Source organism: Scomber japonicus, chromosome 8 (assembly GCF_027409825.1).
Source record: "Scomber japonicus isolate fScoJap1 chromosome 8, fScoJap1.pri, whole genome shotgun sequence".
NCBI classification, from domain to species: Eukaryota; Metazoa; Chordata; class Actinopteri; order Scombriformes; family Scombridae; genus Scomber; species Scomber japonicus.
The window spans coordinates 12747818-12774589 of NC_070585.1; the positions used below are offsets into that span (position 1 = coordinate 12747818).

Here is a 26772-nt window from a genome sequence, read left to right on the forward strand (position 1 = left end):
AACGACCCGCCCTACTCTGTCTCCGATTGGCTAATCCTGATGTTCTCTCCCTATTCCTAACCAATCGCAATCTGTATTCCTTAACCTAACCAATCCAAGCAACAAAGGTAACAAATATTAGCCAATCGGAGGCAGAGTAATCAGTGCCATTACTATGCCGTCCTAGGAAAACAAATTACGTCCTGCTTCCTTCGTCAACATGGCGCCGATGTTGGCACCGCTGAAATGCGGCTTTCACTTTCAAAGACGAAAACTAGCGCTTCTCCTTCGACAGACGAGCTCATATCATGTGTGGAGTAAAAGTCGCAGCAACAACGGGACGGACCATACACGCCAAAATACATATGTGGTGAGTGAGGTAGCGGTTTTTTGGAGGGGTTGAGAGGACACAGTGTTTGGTGTTAGAGTCACCACGCAAGGACAGAGATGCAAAGTGTTTCCTAAGTAACTTCACCGGCTCCCAAAGTTGGTTTAACCTAGATTATATGATTTCAGGCGTCTCTTATGTGTTTTTCAAACGCAGCCGCTGTCATGTTAAAGTATTCTTGAGCTAACTAGTCGTCCTAACTTTGCGTTTAGCCAAAGCTAACAGGCTAACTTAACACAAACTAGCACTTATTGTTTTATCTGCGCAAGCAATCAGCTTCGAGTCTGCACACGGTGTCAATAGTGTCTGCTTTAGTGCCTTACATTTTAAAGTATGACAAGTGTGAACGAAATACAGCACAAGTCGCAGTTAGTATTCACTGCTTGTGGTTGAGCTGCTGTAGCCGGTCAATGGTCTCAGTCACGTGTTGCAAGAGTCACTAAATGTTAGATAAGACTGACAGAACAACGCACGAGCTGATTGTGTCTCACTTTACAAAAATGTGTTGTCTGGATTTACGGATAGATATGACGTGAATATTTCTGCTCGCAGTTCTATGTAATTAATTTGCTTATTATTTTTATCTCTCAAATCCAAGCAAAAACAAACTTTTCAGATCTGAGTGTCTGTATCAAACAGTACATTTCTTCAATAGCTGAATGTACAAATAAAAAAGGTGTTAAAACGTATAACTACTGTAAGCTTACATAACGTACTTAAGAACAAAATAAATCACAGATTTTAGCCCCCCTGGTTGTGAATGTAAATTCAAGTTGTATACACAAGATGCTGTAAACTTGTTGTATCCTTTTTTCAATCAAGCTTTTTAAAGAAAGCTCCCTCTATAGACTGATGTAACCATAGACTGTATGGATGTAACCCCCATCACGTGCTGACAGCCTGTGATTGATTAGTGTGGCAACATTTCAACATATCAGTTGTATAACAGTTTATTGGGTACACCAACAAAACGAAAACAAACGCAGTTTAATACAACAGCTGTGCACTAAATTAATGGGGTTTATAATGTTGAAAGTTGTTGATTCTACTTAATTGCCCTTTTGGAAGTTGTTGTTTTCGTGGCTGTTGAATTGTTTTGTTTTATTCCAAGAGGTGCCTCTCATATTTTGGCCTTCATATCAATTGGGTCACTGCATTAGTATTTAGTTGGTGTATCTAAAACTGGCAAATCAATGTATATAATATATAGGGAATAAAAGTTTCCCTTTACTCCAGATAGAGGAGTAATGTAATATGTTAAAGTAATGTAAGTCCAGTTTACAATCAAGTCTCACATTTACAATCAATGGATGATGTGGTTTGTGTGATACTAAATAAGTATATGTATGTCTCATAATGACACATGATGTTTTTTTCAAATGCCCTGCTTACAGTATTTGTTTCCATTTGTATTACGTCATCATAGGTAAAAGGATGGGATGGGTGTCTTAAAGAAGACATGCATATCCAGTATTTGGCCCCCTCATGTCACCAGTGATTATACATATATACTTTTGTGTGGGTCTTGGTATAAATGTAGCTACATCACATGAAAAAGCGTTAGCTCGGTATGCTTATCATAAAGCACCCAGGGTGTCTTCTATTATCAAACACTCACGCCCTGTAGGCGGGTTTGTAGTTTTAGTCTTTTTAGTTTTTCTCACAGGCAGTCAAATAGTACACATAAGTTCACTAACTGAGGAAAGTTCTGACCATGTATTCAGGCTTTAATTATTTTTTTGTCCTTTGGCCAAATGGTTTGTAAATGTTCAAAATTTTACAGACCACTCAATAGATAACATTGGTACAAATTTTTGACTAATGTCATGTTGTGTCAAATTAATTCTATTAGTGAAAAATATTCATAGTAAAACAATCAAACATTTAGAGAAATTTCTTGAACCATGGCAGTAACATAATCAACTTTTTAACTGGCTACCTTTACACTCAGTACTGAATGTGCCCAAAGCTAATCATTTCACTAAAACATGGCTGCAGAGTTTTGCACCATATGATTATCACTTGCTTTAAACATATAGAGAGAGTTTGTCTACCTGCTGAGTTAATATTTGTTTGAGATGTAACCTTTAAACTCTGACTTTGGTGAATGTAAACTGAACATTTAAGTGAAAACACAGCACAAAATGTTTTGGGCTTGTTTGTATGTATTGAAATCATGTGTGTTTGTATTTTATTTTATCTTATTAGTGGATGTTTTGTTTGTTCTGTTGTTTGTTATTGGGTTTTTTGTATGTTAACACCCAGAAAAATGAACTTAAATGAGACCTCTTTTGTGTTTCAGCTGAGTTCCCATCCACACTTACGAACAGCGTCATGGAATATAAACAAAAGCGAACACGGTCGCCGCATTTTGGAGGCAGCAAAGGTAAGCATGGTTGAGAAATGATGATCAGTCAATATGTTATCAAAATCTAATATGAGCACAATATAATAGCATATGATGTTTCCACAGCATTTGCAGGTAACAGACAAACGAACATGTTGGCACGGACATGCAGGAGGAGGTCTAAGTTCAGATCCCAAGAATGTGGTGAGTACTGCACCTTTTGTTTTTGTCTTTGATCAGGTACTGAACATTTCTATGCTGTCAATTTTAAGTAATTATTTTGAACTTCACATCGTTTTCAAAAACTGATTCATATTTTTATAATAATTTTTAATAATTAAAAAATGACTGAAAAAGTTACCAAGTTACCAAAGCTACACACAATAACTTGAAAGTGCTTATTTTGTTTGATTTAACAGTTGGAACCCCCCCCCCCCCCCTTCAAGATATTCATTTTATAAGGATATGTGGTCAAAATCAAGCAAATTCTCATATTTGAAAGTTGCAACAAATAAGGCTTTCTTTTGGTAATTGACAAAATGTGTTATTTTATTATTATATTATGCCTGTCAGTCCAGTGTTTCTCTGTCTTGGGGTTAGGATGCATGTGGTGATGCTTTGAGTCAAATGAGATTTGATCTGTTTTGACATATTTCAATCAAAAATGAAAGGTTTGAAATATATCATAATTTTTCCATTCGTTCTCTTTAAACATACAACACAATATATTCCTCACTCAAATTCATCTCTCTGTTTAATGACCATCTAATTACTGTGGTCGTGAGCAAATTGGGTCACAGGCCAAAAAAGTTACAAAAAGCCTTGATTGATAATTGATCAATTATTTAAGATTAGATTCAATTAGATTGTATTTTATTAATCCCACAACGGTGAAATTCACTTATTACAGCAGCAACCAGATGCAAAAAGATGTGTAATAGACACTTCAGAAAAAAAGGGCATCCACAACAAAAAGAAACCCTAGAACGTATACAATAAACAAGCAAGCGCTAATCGAACTAAACAGTATAAGTACTAGTACAAGTACTAAAAATAAGACAAATACTAAAAGTAGAGTGACCAGAATATAAATAATATTGCATATGATAAACAGTTTGGGATGTGAAAAATATAACTGCAGTGTAAAAGATGGCCGAAGCAACCACAGAGTCATAAAAAGTCCTGAGGAGAGCCCTGCACACTCTGAAGGACCTCAGTCTCCTCAGCAAGTGGAGGCGACTCTGGCCCTTCTTGTATAGAGCGTGGGTGTTGTCAGTCCAGTCTAGTGTGTTGTTAAAGCACTATGGTAGATAGTTCTTTAATTCAGTCTGAATGTAGAGTAAGATTTAAACTATTTTTACCAAACCAAAACCTAAAGCAGAATCACACCACCAAATACGTAACAGAAACCATCACAAGGGTTCATTTTAATCCTGTCTTCATAGTGTTGCATATTGCTTGATTGAATTTGATTAAAGGCAGGTGTTGGGCACAGTGTAACTATAATTTGCTGCCATACAGCAGGGCTGTAACATGGGGCCACCATATTGAGTGGATTAGAGGAATTACTGGATATACTTTGGCCTGTGGAGAGTCCCTGTGGCAGGTGTGTGGTGGAGCATGGGTAAACAGCCATGTTGGCACCAGTGGGCTCTCAACCTCAGCTGGGATGACAGCCCAGGTGTCTCGTGGGACTTGTAGTGTCAAGCTCGATCCCCAGATCCACCTGGAGACTCTGCTGTCGTTGCTGCTCTCGGATCTCCCAAGGGATCCCTGTTGACATTTGATGTTCCATGTGTCTTCCTAGAGAGCCATCTTTAGGTTACTGTGATTGTAGGACTGAAAGTAAAATGCAACTTAGTTTCCAATATTGGCAAAATGGCACTCAGTAGGTTAGAAAGTTGACATTATAATAAATACTGTTTCCCTCATCTGAACTGTATTTTACAGAGAGCCTTTGCTTGTGTTTTTCTCCTCAGCTGAAGGAGGTGAATTCATCCCAGATCCTGTCTGCTATGCTGTCTTATGTGTGGCCAAAAGACAGACCAGACCTACGGGCCCGTGTTGCCATCTCTCTGGGCCTGCTTGGTGCAGCCAAGGTATGTTTTACAGACAGTGTCATGAGTATGCAAGAGTTTTTTTTTTGCTTTTTCAAGCTGAAAGACTGAAGCACGATGCTTTCACAACATATACTCAATTAAAAGCTTGACGTTACACAAGATGGGTTTAAACTCTCCTTTCTCTTCTTTATTAAAGGTACATTGTAATATTTAAACAATGTTTATATTTGATGAAAACAGTTAAAACAAGAGAAAAAACAATAAATACTCACAACAAGACCTGTGCCCTCATCTAAAATGATTAAAAACAATAAATGATAAGCAATAATCACATTTCCATCAAATGATGTTTGAAAAGATATGGTCCTTTTTTAAATACCAAAATAAAGATGGCCCCAAATGCCACATATGAACCTCCTGATTGTTAAAAATATGGACTCTTCATAAATGTGGAGTGAGTGTGAACTAGAGATGTGCTGGTATGCCATTTTTACAATATACAGTGGTAAACCTTTCTGACTGTATCAATACCGCCAACCATTTCCATTACTGTGCTGCATTGTCATTTTTAGAGGACACTATGAACTCAGGGCAGCTCTCTGGCTTTCACTAGCAGTTTAAATGTATTTACCCACAAGCAAGCACATTTCTACTGCTCACACAGAGACAGAATAACACAGTACAGAAAACCAGGCTCCTGTCTGTCGAGCTCTAGCTACTCAGGCCATGACTTACTGTATCAAGCCACTGAAATGAGGAAAACTGGGATTTTTTGTCATAATGTTCAATTAGAGAGCTGCACATAACCTGACTGACAAACTCCTGCATTAAGATCACAAACATCATATTCTTCCTCACTGGTCAGCTTGAGCACTATTGATGTTTATTAGTAGTGATGAGTATAGAGCGGCAGTCAGCACTAGTTTAAACTTAGCTGTTAACACCCAGCAGATAACACTTACTACATGCAGACCACAGTTCAGAGAATAAATCCAACATCATTATTGTGTAATTTAGCAATACTTTAGCACTGATAAGGATTATTAGGATTTCAGAAAATGTTATGATTATAGCGTGAACATTTTACAGCAGTCCATCTCTAGTGTGGACAGTGATGCCATTAGTTATGTGCAAATGCCATGCTGCACACCATCAGTTTTGCTGTAACTAAAATAATGTTTCCAGTCCTTATTAATCACCCATTCCCTCAGCTTAAGAGCTCTTCTTGTATGCTGCTGCACATTTTGATTTGCCTCTACTCACAAAAAGTGATGCATTATAAAGGATTGGAAACCTGGAGATTTTCCTTCATGATGGAATTTTTCTCTCAAGTTAAACAAGTTGACATTGGGATGTGTCATCGTCATCATCAGTCACCAACCTAACAATATTAAGTCCTGCTAGTGACTAGTGTGTTACATAGGTTCATCAAGTGCAGCAGGTAAATTTTTAAAGTTTTTAAAATTAGTGTCAGGAGGTGTGAAAAAATGGCAGTATTCATACTGGAACTCATGTTTTTACAGAAAGCTGCATCCTGACTCAGGTCTACTTAAAACTTGTTTCACAGCAGAAGAGTTTACCACAGTAAACATCATGTCTGGTTTTATTTTAGTCAGGGTCACATCATTGTGGTTTGGCACTGCTGTTGGGAGAGTGGATTGATATGTAAAGGTTTCTCATGTGCTCTGAAGTTCAATGGCTCAAGAGAGGGTCTTTTGCATGTTTCATGGCAACAATATGTTCTCTTCATTGTTTGAAAGGGGAAGGGTATTCAGTTGGTTACAATCTGCAACTTTGTTAAATCATACACACTGGTCCTTTTTAAAAAATGAGAGAGTACTTTTAATGTACATGTAATGTACATGTAATGTATAACAGTCCAGCACTTCAGCAGGCATCTGGTTGTGCAACATATGCATAAAAGGTTACTTCTACTCTCAGCACCCTTTTAGCTCATTTCTACACATGAAATATTTGGGGCGGGGGGGGGGGGGGGGGGTTTGCCCCTTTTTGACAGAGAGAGACAGGAAACATTGATTATTATTCAACAATAATTCATGATCACTGCTTGCAAAATGCATGAAAGGTGACTTCAGATACAACTAAAAACAGTAGCCAGTGATTCAAGCTAAATAGAAGACGTCTTTAATGAACAGTGACTTTTCATTAGCTCATTGTCATTGTTGGCACATCATGGTTTATGAGCTGGACTGGCTGTTGAGTTTAGCTGGATCAACCAGCCCTCCAATCACTGCTTTAAAAGCTGCTTACGTCTGGTTGTTGTTGTTGAGAAGCATTATCATTTTGAAAAGTATCTATGTTGATGTAAGTGTAAGACTCTGTCTCAGTATATAGTAGATTTCTAGTAATAGCCAGTTTCTCCTCCTTGTCCTAAACGACCACTGCTCTGAGCACCTAAAAAAGTATGCACTTAAAAAAAAAATTGAAATAATGAATTGCAAACATCAATCTGTGTGATGTATTTCCTCTTCCTTCGTTGATGGTCTTTAATTTACACCCTGGAAAACAATCACAAATTCACTGCTCCTAAATAAGCGTATCCTGCTGCCGCTCAGTGTGGTTCCCTCCAGTGTGTGTAAAGGAGGAGAGAACATGCATGCAATCCAATCTACTCCTATTTTCCTGCTTGGCTGGAGTTAGCCTCGATTTCTCCAGTTTGCCTGTTTGAACTAAAACCACCAGCAGTGTAGATGCAATTTTTAAATCAACTGAATAATTATGTGGTTACAGTGCATCACACCTCTGCACTTCAAATAATCTGTGATATTTTCATTTCAAATAACTGATTATATCGAGCTTCTTGTTCTTGATGGCCCAAAATGAAGCCAGTCTGTATGTCCTACTATAGACTTAGGCTAATTCTTGAAAGCCCGAAGCCTCTTCTTCACTACTTGACAAAATATCTCCATTATGAGATGTCATATCGCAAGGTACAGATTGACATGGTGTCGATCTAATCTCTAGTGCTAGCCGTAAATGGATTAAAAGAGCATATCTGACCTTATCGTGTGTTAGTGGTTAAATTGACGACATGTTTTGGCCCTGTGATAAGAGACTCAGGCTATTTTTGTGTCATGCTCTGTTGTCTTGGTAGCAAAGTGGCAGATATTGTTTTTCCTTGAGCGACTCAGAGGAGTATAATTGTCTGAGTATAATAGCTAAGTGTACAAAGTGAGAACCCTGGAGATGCAGCTTTTGTTGCATAAATGGTGCATTATTAGGCGTCCTTTCACATGAGTAAGGTCGACATTTTTTTTAACTCTGTTTTTTTACAATTAGCATTATTTTCAAAATTATATCATACAGAATTTGACAGGAGTAAAGAAACAAAAATTAAGTAAAAAACAAAAGCCCTCCCCTGTGTGAGAGGTTTAGAGGTTCAAATGAAATAGGTTTCAAACGAAAATGCTTTGGTGTGTGCTGCTGTGTTCTCTGGCTGTCCTAATGTGCTGCGGCCCGCCTAGCCTGAGTCACACAGCTGTCCCTGTGCTTTTAATTAGCCCTAATAACCATTTCAATTCCATTAGCAGGAAGCACCAGCACAGCCAGTCAATAAGAATACACACACACGCATGCATGCACAATCAGCCAGCATACCATACATATCTTCGAATGTACCTGAATGAATCATGTTGGATTTACTGCCTAACAACAGTAGAAATTCACCTTTCATGTTGAGTGCACATAAATAAAGACACATTACACAAGTCTAGAAAAATGGCAGTGTACTTTATTGACCATATGTTTGTCTAATAGGCTATTTGAAACCATTTCCTCTCTTCTTCTTTTTTTCCCCCCCTCCTCTCTGTATGTTCTCTTCCTCCCTCTTTGCCTTCCCAGACCACCAATGTGATGGTGCCCTTCATGTTTAAGTATGCAGTGGACGAGCTTAACCAGATGTCGGGACACATGCTGAACCTGAATGACGCGCCAAGCACTGTGGCTACCATGGCAACGACTGTGCTGATTGGCTGTGAGTCCCAGACTTGTATTGCACTGGAAGGTGCCGTGCTCATCAGAGGGGACTGTGGGACTGCCTATTATCTACAGGCTGACCTTTCCCAACACATTCATATCAATGCTGCTCCGCAACCTCCGCCTCTCCCTCACATTATTTACATTATGTGCTCCGTTCTACATCAGAGTTCACTTCTGTTAATCCACACAGGCCTCTCATGGGTACATATTTGGTATAGGCTGATAAAAGCTTTAAAATGAAATATTAGCACCTGAAATTAATATTTCTGCAGATATTCAGGCCGATTCGTTGCCCTCTCCTCCACCACCTGACCCTGCTTCCCATCACAGTGTGTTTCACCCTGACGCTTCCAGTGCTCCCAGCCCTAGTTTGATATTCAGGTTAAAGTGGGAAGAAGCAGCAGATCTGTCTGTGGAGGAAGCAGCAGGACTGTCAGGATAAGACAGTCCACAGAGGTGCTGCATAGATAGGACAACCTCAGCTCACAGGATGTACCACTTTGTTTGAAAAAAAACCAACTTATTTTTATAATGGTGGTTGGCAACCAGCATATTGAGTGCGTTATCGCCACCTTCTGCTTTGGAGTGTAGACCAGAGATTAAATCCTACCCATTAATCCTGTCTGTCTAGAAAAACTCAAAGAAAACTCTACCACTCAACCACTTGGCAGGTTCATTAAAGTTTTAATGTTGAGCTCCTGAACCCCAGACTCAAGGTCTTCCTTCATATATTGTATTTCTTAATCATACTGAATACAATCTATGATTGAATGTGTAATAGTTTCCTGAGCAAGGTGAACAAAAATATGTGCATGTATCGGTGTCTACATTGGAAATCAACCAAAATTGCTACTGCAAAATATTAGCATATCGGACATAGGCAAAAACGCCAATATTTTACATCCATATACCCCCAAGAAAAACAGAATTGATTTCTAAAGCAGTGGTTAAGAAATTACTAATGTCCTTTTGAAAGTGGTAGGATATTTTGTGTTACATGGAGACCAAGAATGTTTGTTCCACTTCAAGCATTGCATGCACCTCCCTTTTTCTCCTCTTTGTCCAAATGGGCCATGTGATTACAAGAGAGGTCAAGGGTGAGGTTGAGCGTAAATGTGAAGTTCCCTTCTGATTAGAGTTTTTTTTCCTCTGAGGTGCTGATGAAAAGCATAAATAAATAAATAAATATTGTTAACCTGACACCCACTGCAAGTCACTCTGGCCTTGAATTAGATCAGTTTGGATGCAATATACACCTAGCCCTGTAGCCACTTATTTTAATGAGCCCACTTAGGTGTTGCACACTAATGCTGCCTGTTGAATAATTGGGGCATAGGAACAGGACTCCAGACAGGACGAATTAGGATGACTAGTAAGAATGAAGGGGATGCTCTTAGAGAAAGGAATTGTATTTTTTTGTTCCCTCTCTACAATGCTCAGGGCCTGGCACTTGGAGCCTGTGGCGACGGGTGTAATTTGGCTGAAAAGGTTGCTCAGTGCTCATCCTACCTTGTCAGATGTGGACACATTGTTCATTATATGAGCATTCCTATTTAACGCCACATTACAGCCACATGAAGACCGGCAGACAGAGCAATTATTACCCTGACTTTGGTCTGAGCAGACAAGTCATGTATTCACATAACTCAGTGAAATCACCACAGGAAGTAATTCAAACACAGACTAATATTAATTTGTGAAGTCATGCTAGCCATCTGCTTGTAGAACAGTTTAAAAGAAGTGTACGGGAACAAATAATTGATGCTCTTACAATTAGATCACAGATTTTATTGAACTGAAACTGCTTCTGTTTCACTCCTTCACTTCCTTTTCAAAGAAAATCTCAGATTAATAAGATACCTTAAGGAAAGGCTATATCAGCCAGAGAAAGTCTAAACTCGAGCAGTAGTGAAATTAAGTCTGTTCATTGACAGTTCACTTCTTTCTATGATATTCTTATTAAAACCTCCCCCTCCCCTTCTAGTATTGTGCACACACATATATCCTGCTCCCCGCCAGACACTCCCAGCACACTTGTGTATGCTCATATACCTTCCTCTCCCACCCTCCCCTCACTCTGCAGTGTGCTGGCCTGCCACAGTAGTGACGCTTTAGACAGCATCCAGCTCTGTAATTACAGAGGCCTGGGGAGGCTGCTGCGGTAGCACTGCAGGGGTTGCAGACCAGAGATGATGTGAAAAACCTGCTCCACTACATCGTACAAGCCTTCACTTAAGAGCAGTTGACAAACCTCAACCCTGTCTAGTCTGAACTGCCACAATACTGCAATACATTGTCTTTTTCTGCCACATCACAGCCCTCAGTGTTTAGGATGAGGATAGATTCTCACTTTATAGCACTCAGCCCGGCTGTTTGAACCTTCTTGCTTTTCACAGCAGGTGTGCTAAACTCACTGTGTCCTCCGCTATCCCAGATGGCATTTCGCGAGCTTGTGCAGCCTTCTTCAACGAGCTAAGGAACACTGTGTTCGGCACGGTGGCCCAGAGCTCCATCCGACGCATCGCCAAGAACGTCTTCCTCCACTTGCACAATCTGGATCTGGGTTTCCATCTCAGCCGCCAGACAGGAGCACTGTCCAAGGCCATTGACCGTGGCACACGGGGCATCTCATTTGTCCTCAGTGCACTCATCTTCAATCTAGGACCCACAGTATTCGAGATGGCTCTCGTCAGTGGTATATTGGTGAGTCCCACGGTAAAATTCAGACACAGATACTGGAGATGGTGGTTGTTTAGTCATGGTGTATTTTTTATTCTAGCATGTTGGAAAGACTCCTTACAATTTTCATTTCTTGTTGCTGTTTCAATCCTTAATGTTAGCTCAGGATCTTCCATTACCTTGACACTCTTCACAGCAGATTGTCTGGAAAATAATTTTGGGATATTGTCTCATTTACATTCTGAATGTAATATGAATCCTCATCAACTTTTGGTGGCAACACAGAGCCCATTAGTGTCAATGATGAATCCCAAAGCTTTGTCGCAGCTTAATGTCCTCCTGTGGAGTATGCCCTGAACAGATTCCCACCCCCGCCCCACCCCACCCCCCTCTTGGCCACCACTGAAAGAATGGCTCGCCTATAGCTTTGTGCTATTATTCCTCTCTGGACCATAATGTCAGCTTGCCTGTAATGAGGGCAGACTCCATTGCCCAAATAGCTAAAGCATTAGCACGATTAGTTCTTGTAGTTTCCCCTCCATTTGTAACAGTCTATTTCATAGTGGAATGGTCAAAAACAGTGAATTCTCAAAATACCTTGTGACGGCAACATCAGAGCCCCACGGTCTGATGTGGCTGCTTGGCTTTTTATCACAAAGCTGTTGAGTCACAGGACGTAAAAAGGTTATTTGTCTTGACTGTGCTTTTGTCCTCCGCAGTATTACAAGTGCGGTGGACAGTTTGCAGCAGTGGCCTTGGGTACCTTATCGGGATACACTCTTTTCACTATTCTCATCACTCAGTGGAGGTAACAATGAGGATTTCTATATTCCTGCTTCTGTCTGTGATTCAATTGATTATTGTTTTGCTGATGTTTGTTATCTCTTCAAAAAAAACAAAAACCTTCAGTTCTTTGATTCTCTGTACTGCTGGTGACAATGCTCACGCATGATTGAAATAAAAAATAATAGTTATGAAAATGCTTACGTCATTTGTTTCTGCACACAGGACTCGTTTCCGGATAGAAATGAACAAAGCAGACAATGATGCAGGCAACGCAGCAATTGACTCCCTCCTTAACTATGAGACTGTTAAGGTGAGAACCAACCCCTCCCCCACCCCCTCCCACACACACATACACACACAAATCTACAATACACCTTTTTTTCCAGCTCCTCCTCATCCCAACCCCTCCTCCCTTCCTTCATCAATCCTTCCCTTTTATCTCCTCCTTTCTAGTATTTTTCCTCTATTAATTTAAGCCGGGCGCATTGATGTGAACAAATATTTACTCTCCTGTGATAATAGTGTTTCACTGGCATGATTGCCACTGTCAGAATTTTCTTTTTTAATCAAAGGAAAGCTCTCTTTTCCTGTCTGCCTCTTTCTTTGACTCTCTCCATTTTCACACACAACCACCATGTCATAACAAGTACAAGTTAAACTCTAAAGTCAACTTTAAATATTTTTCTGATTGCAATGAGTGGATTATGGCTGAATGGGCTGAACGTCAGCGCCTGTCTCTAGTACAGGGTTACTAAAACGTTATTGAAATACCTCTTATTTATTATAGAGCAGTGTTACATTAAAGATAAGACTCAGGTTGGTAGTTGGGTCATGGAACCTGTTGGGTGGGTAATGCAGTGATTTCATATTTGGTTATATCTCAAATGTTTGTGTGATGCAATATGATTCCTTTCAGTGATATTCAAGTTACAGCAAAACTGAATATAAAGATGTTTGAGTAAATGATGATGAACTACATGACAGTAAAATGTAAATTAGACGCATCATCGCTCTTAAAGCAAATATATTGATTGGAATCAATGAGGCTGTTTAAGAAGTCGATAACATCTGTTATTGTCAACAAAACTGTATTGTCACCACCAAGTAAAATTTTACCAAAAACCACCAGATCCTCAACATATAATTAAGAAATATATGTTCAAGTAAAATATTAAATTGTTTGACAAAAAAAAGTGTGAGAACATGAGAGAGTATATATAGTGTATATTAGGGGTGGGGGAAGCAAGAGCACGCACTAGAGTGCGTGTGTGACTATCAATGCAGCGCGTGTGAGAGCCCAGCGTCCTGATTGATCTGTGTTGCTTCTTATTACACCAATCGCACCTAAATCTTCTAAAGTGTAGGAGCAGTTCATACTACATGAAACTAGAAAGTGTGTGCTGCATCCTGCTCACGTATGCACGCGCACAAAAAATGATCGGTTTTCTATCGCTTTTTGCGCGTAACAGATGATTATCTGTACTTGTATTTTTCTTGATTAACCAATTAATTGTCTGTAAATCAGAATCTGGTGTTTGCCAAGTTAGTTTACACATACAAGGAGTTTGCCTTGGTGGTGTTGTGCAGCGTAACAGTCAAAAATACTAATGTGGATGTAAACCTAAAAAACTCAAAGAAGAATTCATTTACAACAAAAAAATAGTAATATCTGAGATTACATATGTGCAAATATAGGACTATGAGGTTTTTATGTTAATACAGTATAATGGGGAACATCTATCACAGATTCCTTAAAGCTCAAAATAGTAACCGGTTACTTTTTTGTTGATCGATTAATTGAGTTGTCTTTTCATCATATTGATTCATTTGCACATATCTGGTAATTTCCATATTTTTGTCTCTCTTGTACTTTAATTCTCTTTGTCTGACTCTTCTTGTCTTTCACTGTGAAATGGTTCCCTCTTTTTTTTGTAAATGTCACTCCAGTAGCTACAAACAATGAGATATTTATCACCGGCCACTCAGGACCATTTCCCCGGTTTACTTCATGACCCAAAATAGTGTCTCAATTATAGTGTTGAACTGAAAGCGTCTCTCACTGGATGCTTCATGCGTCTAGGGTGCTTTATGTGTGAGTGTGCTCTCACAGACACCTGACTGATGTGATCTGGCGTGAATGTAAACATTGCTCTATACTTTTCTCTCTGTCGCATGTTAATCTGGCATCTTGTTAGCTTCTTTCTAGGTAGTCTCATTGTACACAGCACACACACACAAACACATAATCGCCATCCAGTTTCGGGTGTTTTGTTGGTTGTTCCAGATATATTTTGGTACCCATGTTATTTTCTTTGCTGTATTATTTTGCGTCCTGTTTTTCTTAACGTTTTGTTCTGTGTTATTTTGTGTCATCTGTGTCAATGCGGCCGGATTTAGTATCACTCTGAGCTGTGAGTGTGCATATGTAATTAGATCTCCGCCTACTCAGAAATCCGTTCCACTTTCACAATGGGCTGAATGAGAACCTGAACATGGTGCCTTGCACTGCTTCAGTATGTGCTGTCTCTCTCTCGCTCTCTTTCTCTCTCACTCTCTGATTCCCTGCATTTCCTTATATGCAAATCAATGGCAAGTCAGTAGCAGCACAGCACCAGTGCCGTTAGCAAAAGAAGCAAATCGCCCATTTAACCAGAGCAGGAAAACAATAGTGCAAACTAAACAAACACCAATATTAGGTAATTGGCTGCAGAGTTGAGGAGGGTGGTTATTATGATTATGCTGAGTTTTATGTGCAGAATTTAAGTGATGTGCTTGTGGCTGATTTATGAGGCTTTCTTTCCTCTAAATTATAGCTGGTTGTCTTAATCAAAATTAGTGCTGCTTGTAATACTTGAGAGAGCTATCTGTGCTCTGTTGGTAAGTGTCTGTTTAAGCTGCTACAGATGTAAAGATGGATGCAGTGAGACAGTGCCTCAAAAGGATGCTCTGCAATGAATCTTGTTTAACCTGCGTGAATTTTAGGTATTTAATATTTTGTTGTAGCCATTTTGCCATTATGACTATCCTCTGTAGCGTGTTGGAAGAAGCAGGCTCTGAATTTTGTTCTTTCCCCCCCTCCACGTTCTTTCAAATCAGTGGGGAGGAGATGAAGATACAGAGACATGAATAAGTGCTTTAGAGGCCAACTGAGACCCAGACTATGCCCAGAGCGGTCACTGAGAACAAATGCAGCCTTGAGGCAGTCTTCAGTAAAGTGTCTATCTGCCTGACATTGCACTCCATGCTTCCTTAACCTCTAACCTTAACCATATTTTGTTTCTCTCTCCCTCTTTTCTCAACTTACACTTTCTATCTTGTGTAAATCCTTTCACTGTCTCTGTGTCCTATGTTCCCCCCTTTCCTCCCTCTCCAATGTTTCTCATCTTGGCTGCAGTACTTCAACAATGAGAAGTACGAAGCTGAAAGGTATGATGGATACCTGAAGATCTATGAGTCATCATCTTTAAAAACCACATCCACACTCGCAATGCTCAACTTTGGCCAGAGTGCTATCTTCAGTGTCGGTCTCACTGGCATCATGTTGCTAGCCAGCAAGGGCATTGCAACAGGTGAGTAAGTTTGGAATTCTGTGTCTGTGCATGTGTGATTTTCCAGTTTTTGGAAAGTCATTCCCTCTAAATCTGATAAAAATTTAACAAGTGTAAAGGTGCAAAATATCTCAGCTGACCTGTAATTAATTCTTCTAGCCAATGATGGCGACAGCACAATGGAAAAATTGTGCTTTTGGGAAATAAATGAAAGCTTAAAAAAAAACCCCACCTCAAAACAAAATCAAATGGACAAGTAAAACCTTGACTGAACTGGATAATAGAAATGAGAACAAAGCACAGCAAGCATGAAACAGTGGCATGAATGGGAAAGAAAATAGCCCTGATGCAGAAAATGAAATTACAGGAGGTGGAGATAGATTCAGACTGTAACATGCTTTGTCTGCTTTCACAACTTGAAAGTAGAACAGGTTTGAGTGTTTTTTTTAGATCTTGTATCCAAAGACACCAAAATGATACAAGAGAGGTAGCTAACATGCATATCTGTAAATTGTTCTGCTGTTGTGTAGGTACAATGACAGTGGGAGACCTGGTGATGGTGAACGGCCTGCTTTTCCAGCTCTCCCTCCCTCTCAACTTTCTGGGTACAGTGTACAGAGAGACCAGGCAGGCCCTGATAGACATGAACACTCTGTTCACCCTTCTCAATGTCGACACCAAAATTAAGGTAACGTGTCAGCTTGACATGAACTTCTCCACATTATAGCAGTAAATCACAAAATGTTTTAACTTTTTTGTTTTCTTCCTCTCACAAAAGAAAACAGAACAGCTGCATTTATTTGCACACAACAGGAAGTAAATATAGAGTTCAGCATGAACACTGAGAACAAAAGTAAACCCCTATAACAAAAATCAAGACCCTTTCTCCAACAACAGCACATCATGAGCAACAGCAAGCACAAGAGTTAAAAGATTTCAACCCAGTAGTGAGCTTTTCTCGTGACTGCGCATGTGACATGGCTAACCTGGTGACATGTGCTGTAAAAAATGATGGGTTGTAGTCAAACACAGTAATTACACACTAGTCTGTGCTTGATGTGACTCAGGTGCTTCTCCCTCTGTTGCCACTTGTAGTGGATGACATCATTTACTGCAGTGATCTGTATCAGGATATTATGAGAAATTACAGCTTAACTGTGACTGGCTACTTTCTTAGTGATTTATTTGGACCATTTATTAGGCAATTATGATCACTGACCATTTTAATTGGTGCACCCCTAATTTTTACTGATTTTGCTCAGTGTGAGGTTGCTTCCGTTGTTTTCCAACATTAACTGTTTTTGTTTTGTTTTTTTAACTTAAATCATTATTTAATTTGCCATTAATCTGTAAATTATCTTCAGTAACACTTAGAAATACCAAGTCATGTTCAAACATTCAAAATTGTTCTTTAATTGTACCGTTAAAGATTCCCAATGCTGGTTTGATTTTAAGCATGTATGCCCTCTGTTTCTTCAATATAATAGCTATCAATTGTTTTTATTATACATTTCATTGCGTTCATCTCCTTTTTTTTTGCACTACATGACAGCACATCTCGCAACAGAAGAGCACACTTAAGTGCAAATGTGCGCCTGCTGCCTAACAGTATGAATGCCATCCCCATCTCCAGCCTGTAATTACAGTAGGAGAAATGAATCTGTCCAGTTATTTTTCACTCATCAGTAATACTCCTCTCCATTGTGATTCCCTGTGGAATGGCATTGCCCAGCAGGCCATTACTGTCTGAATGCTTTTTTTTTTTTTGAGAAACACATTGCCCTATTATGTAGATGTAAAATAATTTAACCCACCCTACCCCCCTCACTTGAAACTGCTCCACAAAATAAAAAATAAATTATTTTGGCTTTTTTCCATGTGGGGAGGTGTGAAATTATCATCTGTTTATCCTAATGGACTGTGAGTTATTTGTATTAATCGACTGAGGTGGATTGTTGGTGATTATGTGGTTGTATAGAAACATAGCAGGAACAGGCTTTTACACACAGGGAAAGCACAGTGCTTTATTCACTGCTGACCTTGGCTGCATCTCAACACTATAGCTAAGCTGAGTATGTACTGAAAGTTTTCACGCTTATTGATCTCTCAGTCACCATGAAGGGCAGCGTGTGAAGATACAGACGGTCTTTTGAAATGACCTCTCAAAATTGCTGTGAATGTCTGTGTTTTATGTAGGCTGTGCAGGCTCAGTACTCCAGCATTATCCCGCTTTGCAAGGTGTTGGAGTAACGTTGCATCATGCCAGTCCTTGTCTGCTAGTAGCTGTTCTGTATCCGACTCCTCTTTTTCCGTTTCGTTTGTCTCAACTCTCTGATGATTTGCTCTAGGAGAAGGATCTCGCCCCGGCTTTAACCATCACACCACAGGAGGCCACCATTCGTTTCGAGGATGTCTATTTTGAATACCTGGAGGGCCAGAAAGTCTTAAACGGAGTGTCCTTTGACGTGCCTGCTGGAAAGAAAGTTGCTATAGTTGGTGGCAGCGGGTCGGGGTAGGTCACCTTTTAGCACAAACATAGACTATAAAACCTTTAGCCAGGTGTGTGCCATCTCATTTGTATGTGCAGGCAGTATTATCAGCAGATATCATCAGTACACTGTGGGGGTGCAGCTCACAGACAGAATGATGCTGACAATTGGTTCCACGTCTGGTTGCAGGAAGAGCACCATTGTGAGGCTGTTGTTCCGCTTCTACGAGCCCCAGCGGGGGAACATCTACATAGCAGGGCAGAATATCCGAGATGTCAGCCTTGACAGCCTGAGAAAGGCTTTGGGGGTCGTACCTCAGGTCTGAAATGCACCAGCTCAACAAAAAGATAAACTAATACAAATTACGACAAAGTGCTTTTTTCCAACACCACATAGGTTTTAATGTACCAGCAGCTTTGCATGTATATAGATTTAAATGTATGTTATTTTTTTGTGAGTTGTTATTGTTAATAATTATGTACAACAAGGGGGCAGCATAGAACAGTCTAACATTAATGTTTAATTGCATTTAGAAATAAGCTGAATTTAGTTAAGCTTTCACTGCAATGAGCTCACAGGTTGATCTGAACAGATGGTGCATGAACAGTATTTTTGTCATTTGCGTTCCTTCTCTTTTTGCCCCCTACCCTCATCTGTGTATCTGCAGTCCCCTGTATCTGTCTCTGCGGCAACAAAAATATTTTTTTTCTCTAACTGTGTTGTTGTCAGGATGCTGTTCTGTTCCACAACACCATCTTCTACAACCTGCAGTATGGGAACATCAACGCTACACCGGAGGACGTGTACCAAGTAGCGCGTCTAGCAGGCATCCATGACGCTATCCTCAGGATGCCCCATGGCTATGACACCCAGGTTGGGGAGCGGGGCCTCAAGCTGTCAGGTTTGCTACACCATTATGACTACTGTTTAAATATGGTCTCTTCAGCACAAGCAAGTAAACAAGTTGTTTTTGTGTATTTCCCTGCATGATAAACTAGACTGAAAAAAAGGGAAGTTATTTCAGTAACTGATTTAATTCCAACCTATAAATCCACATAGAGCTGGGACATGTGTTTTTATGGCGTAGGGCTAAAACTGATGATTATTTTCATTATATCTGTCAATCAAGCATTTTCATTTAGCAATTAATGTTTAAGTCTATAAAATATAAATATAATGTAAAAAAAAACAACACACACACGATTTCCCAAAATCCAAGCAGACATCTTCAGGCTGGTTCTTTTATCTGACCAACAGTCCAAAACCAATTTGTTTTATGATATAAGAAAAGAAAGAAAAGTGGCAAAAAGGCGAGAACTTTTTAGGAAGGTCCTCTCACTCAGTCCTCTCAGCCGTTGTCTCCATTGCAGAGTAGGATCTTGATAGGACCCACTGGACTCTGGAGGTGACATAATCATTCGGCAACCGTTTCATTCGTCACATAATCGTTGTGCGACTGTTTTGACCGTGATTTCACTGAGGTGACGCGAGTATACCCAATCAGTACCGAGTCAACCTCAAGCCCCACCCAGGTCTTTTTCGGGGCCTCATGGAGTACATACCCCGAGGCAGGGACTCACCCCAAAAATCACCCCAAAGTTCCTGCAATGGAACCTGCCCTTAAATAACTATTGGTGACAGCAATTTATGAAATCATTCCAGCGAGGGAGCTGCAGTCACGCAACAGGCCACAAAGTAATGTGCCACGTCACAGTAAATACACTAAAAGTTCTTGTTTTTGCCACTGACAGGTTATGTTGTATATTATGTAATTAGCCACCCAATATTTTAAGAAAGCAGAAGGTGTCCTACCCAAAATGTGACATTATTGATCTTGAAGTATTGGATCTAAAATGTTTTGATATCTGATTAGGTCATTTTTACACAGCTCAACTGAAGGTGGGTTTTGCATGCCTAGTAAACAGAGGCAAGTAGAAATAAAGCAAAAGAGAAACGCCTAATAATTTACACATCTGTTACTAAGCATATTTATTTGGAATAATAACTTCCATGTTTGCATAGTTTGAAGAACTACTATGACTGAATCATCAGCATAATAAACTGTATGGAGAATGTAAGTTTACACAGCTATGAAAATTAAAATATTACAATTTCTAAGTAGGTTATAATTAAATGAGCATAATTAGTGACCTAAGACAGTGTGACTCATTTGGAGCATATTAAATGACATTAACGCATAATGGGACTAAATCTATAGCTGCACCGTTATTTTATCTGTTCTATGTCGTGTGTGTGAACCTGTTCAAGGCCTCGTTGCCTTACAATTAAAGTTATCCTCAGTTTATCTGAAATGATCGCACAAGACTGTAGTGTTTGTCTCTTAGCATCACCCTGCAACTCAATTAGCCCAAAAACACAGTGTGTGAGCACTTTCACTCAAACATTCAAGATGCAATTACTGGCAGCACAGATTTCTTTCTGTGGAGTGACTGAGTGAAGGAGAGAACGGACAAAATAAAGACATGACTAACTTCTCATTAATTTCACTGCGGCTGTACGTGACAGCTGCCAGTGTGTTTGTGAGAGGGAGGGGGGTTCAGGGGGGCAGCAGTCTGGGCTGTGAGGCTTCTAACTACATTCATCGCTGTTTTCTGCTGCTGGCAATATTTATATCTGCTGAACACCACTTGCTTTCAAGAGGCCACACACGGCTCATATGTAATAAAGGCCGAGTCAGACACAGTGGGAGAAATCTTTGTGTCCTGCTGGTTTTTCCTCACAATTAAAGTTCTTTTGTACCAGTCTGAACCCTGTCATATTGGTATTGTCAGAATGTTTGCCCTTCGTTTGAGGTAATTATCTGATGAGAAGAGACAGAGAGGGACCTGCTGTATCATCACATATTTCAAACCTTTCAGCTTTAGTCTGCTTTGCTTTTATTTATGACGCCTGCTTTGTTTCAGGAGGGGAGAAGCAACGTGTCGCCATCGCCCGTGCAATCCTGAAGAATCCACCCGTACTCTTGTATGACGAAGCAACATCATCCCTCGACTCTATCACAGAAGAGGTGTGTCTGACAGCACATGAACAAATATACACTAACAGACATAGGCATGCGTACATACCCATGCCTAGAAATGCCCATTCTCTGCTGCACACACAGGTTGACACCTCATCATGCCTGCATACACATTTAGTAGAACAAACACCCACTCAGTCACCTGCTGTAGGTACACAATAATTCAGCTCACTCCTGCGTCAGATACCTGCTGTGACATACACCCCCCCCCCCCCCCCCCTCACACACACACACACACACACACACACACACACCACCCCCATGTTCTCCCTTGCCACCTGCTGCTGTTTTCTCCTACTTAATCTCCAGCTCATCTTAAAGGGGCCCTAATATGCTTTTCCTTACTAGACATAACTTTACATTAAACATTAATGTTACAATGTCAGATGTTCATATTCATTGTGGTCAAAGTGTCAAATAATGAGGTGAATGTTTGTAGATATAACCCCTTTGAGCGAAAAGTACTGGCTTCACACTGCTCTGTACACTCGGTTTCCAACATTTTTTTCTACTTAACCCTGAGTTGAAGTCCGCTCATTACCGATTACTTTATATGGTCATCTTCTCCATGCACAGTGCACAAGTTCACTGCTTGCTCTTTTAACATTATGGTGTTTTTCCATTGTTTTTTGGGTAGTCATGCTAAGCCATGACTCAAATGCAAACTGGCACGGTGTGAGTGTTTTTCCATTACACAACAAAGTAAAATGAGTAGTTTACCTGTTGTAGATGTGCTGATTTATCAGCATCAAACATCATCATCACTGTGGCTGTTTCCACTTGTGCTATTCCTCCCTGCATAATTTCTAACTGCTCTGCTTAAAAAATGAGCTCCAAATATCTCTATATATATATTGTTGTGTCGACCGGTTTTAAGCGCTGCTAACAAATCCCTTTTAATTTGGTGACGGACATGTTTCGTTCCCTGTAAATTCTTCAGAGTAAAAGTCTACTTTAATGTAGTCATTTAAAAGCTTTTAATATGAAGCAGTTAAGCAGGAAATGTTGGGTTTGCACTAGAAGTAACTTCACATGACTCTGATACGGCTTCCCCTCGGCATGCTTCTGGTAAATGAGCTCATCAGGAGGGGGCTCCCTGTTAAGAGACAAAAGCTAAACTGAGGGGCTGCATAAAAAGGCAATATAGGTTAAATAAGGACTTTTTTGAACTGTGAATCATGCTAAGCAACTGTAGTGGAGTCCCAGAATAAAATATAGAGCTGGAAATTAGCATAATAGGTCCCCTTAAAACCCACAGTCTTTTTAAATGTTATATTTAATGAGAAAGTTCAGTATGTCCCCTGAACTTGAAGAAGAAGAGCGGGGGAGGTATGGTAGATGTGGTTGTTAATTGACATTTTCTGTTGCTTCTTAGCATGAAGGTGTTCTTAAATTATCATGTGTAAACAATGGAAAGAATAGGCATATGAAGGTGGATGTTGCTGAGCAACATTCTGTTGATTTAGCTTCTGCTTCAAATCAAAGTTTGGGAGTACTTTTCATATATATCCTGTCATTCATGTTTTTTTCCTTTTATTATTTTTGTAGACCAGCATTACTGCAAACCTGAAAAACGATTTTTCTTTGGATTAGGGGAGACTCTTGTAAAGCTTAACATACTGATCATGTTATTTGTCTTTGTGGACTTCCAGAACATCCTCAGTTCAATGAGGGAGATGGTGAAGGACAGGACATCAGTGTTCATCGCCCATAGGCTTTCCACAATCGTAGACGCAGACGAGATTATAGTGCTCAATGGGGTAAGAACTCATCCACTTATTTTTTACTTGATCTTGTTCCTTTCCTGATTAACATTTCCAGTTGTAATGTCAGTTTCATAAAAAGCAAATTATATGATGGTTCAGAGTTTCAGAGTATAAACATGCGCTGTGTTAATTGCCAGTCCAATTAGACGGTTTTGCATTGAAGGGAAGATGATGACCTGCACTTTATATGACCTTTATTGCACTGTGTCCGCCTGCAATGAGAATTTAGCCAGTAGCCTCTGTTTTTTCCACTCATTTATTTCCAGTTACCTTTCTTCAACTTACGTGATGAAAACATGCTTTGTTTAGCTTTTCTCATTAACTTCAACAACAGGATACTGTTGGTAGAAGTGAATGTATTATTTTCTCCATAAGGGCTCATTAAAGCAGTCAGACTCGACTGGCTGTTTTGGTCAGATGGCGTGTCTTGTTTGTCTCGGTGACTAATAATGTATGGGCCAGCTTCCCAGACACTGATGAGGCCTTATCCAGGACTAAACATGCTTATCCAATGGATATCACCATTCATATTGTTTTTTTTTTTTAATGTAGTTTTTACGCAGATGTGTTTTAAGTCAGATTTACGGTGCCATCGAGACAAAGACAAGGTGTAAAAAAAGGGGGGGGGGGGGGGGGGGTTGGTGCATTGTCACTGTATTGTGTATCAGAGAAACATCCAAGTGAAGAGAAAAATGCTGCTGTATGTTATGGGTTGGCCTTGGAGACACTGTAAAGCACAAAAAGAGAGTGAAGTCAGGTATCATCTGGCAAGTAAGAGTTAATATGAAATGTAACACAGGTGAAGTGACATTTCCACCAGTGCTCGAGTCAGATATGATAAAACGAGGAGAGGTTCCTTTGAACTGAGGCGAGTGAGCATGTGTCGTTCCATGTTCCCAGAGTCAGATGGCAGGGATCAGAGGGTCGTGGCGAGGAGGCATGTTTGCATATGATGTCGCCGTGGCGTTTGCTGGTGTCACCAGCAGAGGACTGCCTGCGGTGCTCATTAAAATAACGAGCGGAAGCAGTCACATGCTTATCTTGGGTGCACTAAAGATGATGCCAACACCTCTGCATGCTCATGGGAGGTGGGGGAAGGGGGTGCCTTCATTTGTGTTTGACTGTGTGGGAGGGATGTGTATTTGTGCCGTGTGGATGTGTGTTGTTGTGTGCGAGTCAGTGTTTTTGCAAAAGGAATGCAACAGTTGTTGGGGAGGCGGCAAGGATTGTAGGGGGGAGCTGACTCTCCGCAGAGAGTGTGGTCAGTGTTGTGTGGTCATGACGAGATGCTAACTATAGGACTCTTATGTTCATGGCCCCTTCAATTTAACTTCATGTACATTGCAGCCATTTTCATTTTTGCATTTCTAATGTTGTTTGTTTCTCTTTTCTTAATTCTCTGCCATCTTTTTTCCCCACCAGGGTAAAGTGGCTGAGCGAGGTGACCACCACGCACTCCTCAGCACCCCCGGCAGCTTGTACGCAGACCTGTGGAACACCCAGAACAGCAAAATCTTGAACAGCAGCAAGAATTTGGCCGATGCACCGGCTGAGCGTTTGTCCCAGAAGGAGGAGGAGAGGAAAAAATTGCAGGAGGAGATCCTCAACAGTGTGAAGGGCTGTGGGAACTGCTCATGTTGAGAGAAGCTGCCACCTCCATGTCTGTCCATCCCTCACAGATGGCCTTTGCTGGAATCCCTGGTCTGTGTTGTATTGGGAAAAGAGGAGGGAGGGGGGGGGGGGGGTACATCCCCACTATCTACTCTCCACTCTCACTCTAGCCAAGCCCTCACCCATGTGACTATCCCTCCTCCTCCTCATGCGAATAAAGGCCATTGCTCGCTAAAGTGAAGGAGGAGGAGCAGAACAGGGAGCAAGTGTGTTTAGCACTGGCTGGTGTCCAGAGATAGAGCTTCCATGCCAGTAGCCTCAGCTGAAGCCAAGCATAAGAGACCTTGTATATCACATACGTGTGTGCAAGACATCTGTTAGTCAACATGGTTACCCCCCCACCCCCCTTAATTTCTGACATCAGGTTTATTGACATCTTCCATTGCACTGGAAACAGATGAGAGTATGTGTAATGATTTACATATGCCTTGATGTTGACAAGAAATTTGTATTGATTTCATTTTTTAAATTATTTTAAAAGGAATTTAACCTATAGTTTGCTCTTCTTCTTTTTTACATTGAAGATGTGTACATATTACAAATTATTCAGCGATTAGGCTATCACAGTTCAAATCAGGAGTGATTTAATGATATGTTCAAATGGGGGTTAAAAAAAAGAAAATCATATAACAGACACTTCAGTGTGGCACTGTCATAACGCACATTTATGCTTTAGATGTCCATGACATTATTTTCAATACGTGTTCTAAAAATATCAAATTGGCCAGATAATGAGGTCTTTTAGATGCATCTCAACATAATATGGATATTTCGATTCATGAACATACTGAATGGCACCTAAGTGAAGTAGCAGTATGGCACAGGCACATTATATATACTCGGGGAATGACAAGAAGTAAGTAATAAATCATGAATGGGTTTCACCAGAATTGGAGCCACATTAAGAGGCAACAACTTGAAGGCCTCCTTTGGGAACATTTTACAGTCATATCATTTAGCCTTTGTTGTCAGGGCTTTTCTAATTTTAACAGTGTGATGACGGCTTCTTGGATTGTATGATTAGAACACATACCAGTTAACGTGTCATTGTTCATATTTAAAGACTGACAGTATGTGTATGTCCTCATTTTCTGAGGGCTGTTTTGGCTGTGATATGCACATTTTGGTAAGAATCTTGCCATGGTATTGTATCTATAAATAAAGAATGACTATTTGGGTGTCTTGTACTACACACAATGTAAAGCCTGTTTCATAGTCTTCTGGACTGAGTTGACTATATGAGTACATTACAGAGAGATTAAATAACAAGGTTTCCAGATGCTAGTTTTCTATTGGGGTTGGGCAACATGATATATACAGTAAATTAAGACGTCAAAATTTGTCATAGCATTTACACCAAGCTAACTATCTAGCTAAGTATCTGTTTTATGTATTAGTCCATTGATTCCCAACCTGGGGGCCGTGATCCCTCTAACGGTCATGTGAAATCTAAGCTGTCATAGGATGGTCAACAAGAAAGAAAGAAAGAAACATATCTGCTACATAAAATTGTAACATTTTTCACGCCTTCGCTTTTTAGGCCTCCATGAAGCAATCTGACAACACTTTCGTAACCCTCTACTGACATATATTATCAGCTTGGGAAAAAACAACTTCTTTGAGGCAGTACTGCTATATGGCAACATCATGCAACATGAAATTCTTAGGAGATCTGAAATGGATTTAAATATTTTTGTTCACTGGTAAATGTTAACATTGAATTTGACAAATACATGTACTTAAGAGTGGGTCCAATGGTTTGACTGGTGGGCAAGGTTCCTGGGGAATGGGGTTGAGACTGGAGCTGGGCCTGAACCCTTCTATAGGGTATATGGCATGGAGGGCAGCAATGGGGTAAGAGGTACATGGAGGCCTCCACAGGGATTCTGGGGCTATGGTTAGGGTTAGATATAGAAGGTAATCGCCATTTTCTGAGTCACATCCTCAAGAAGCAGCTAGACGCTTCTAAGATGGTGTGCAAAAGCCCCTTGGCGATGTGCTTCGGTCAGAGGCAGAACAG

The 26772-nt window shown here is 40.2% G+C and overlaps 1 protein-coding gene across 1 annotated transcript; it reads left to right on the plus strand.

Moving 5' to 3' along the window:
* The first annotated feature begins 47 nt into the window (after nucleotides 1-47).
* On the plus strand, nucleotides 48-25949 carry abcb7 (ATP-binding cassette, sub-family B (MDR/TAP), member 7). Its single transcript, XM_053324101.1, has 16 exons — nucleotides 48-349; nucleotides 2670-2753; nucleotides 2841-2918; nucleotides 4694-4813; nucleotides 8636-8768; nucleotides 11208-11476; nucleotides 12172-12260; nucleotides 12461-12548; nucleotides 15633-15807; nucleotides 16317-16474; nucleotides 18135-18298; nucleotides 18465-18594; nucleotides 19005-19176; nucleotides 21200-21303; nucleotides 22968-23075; nucleotides 24504-25949. Exons 1-16 carry the CDS (start codon nucleotides 200-202, stop codon nucleotides 24720-24722), a joined length of 2241 nt encoding a protein of 746 aa, XP_053180076.1. The 5' UTR covers nucleotides 48-199; the 3' UTR covers nucleotides 24723-25949.
* Nucleotides 25950-26772: the final 823 nt, after the last annotated feature.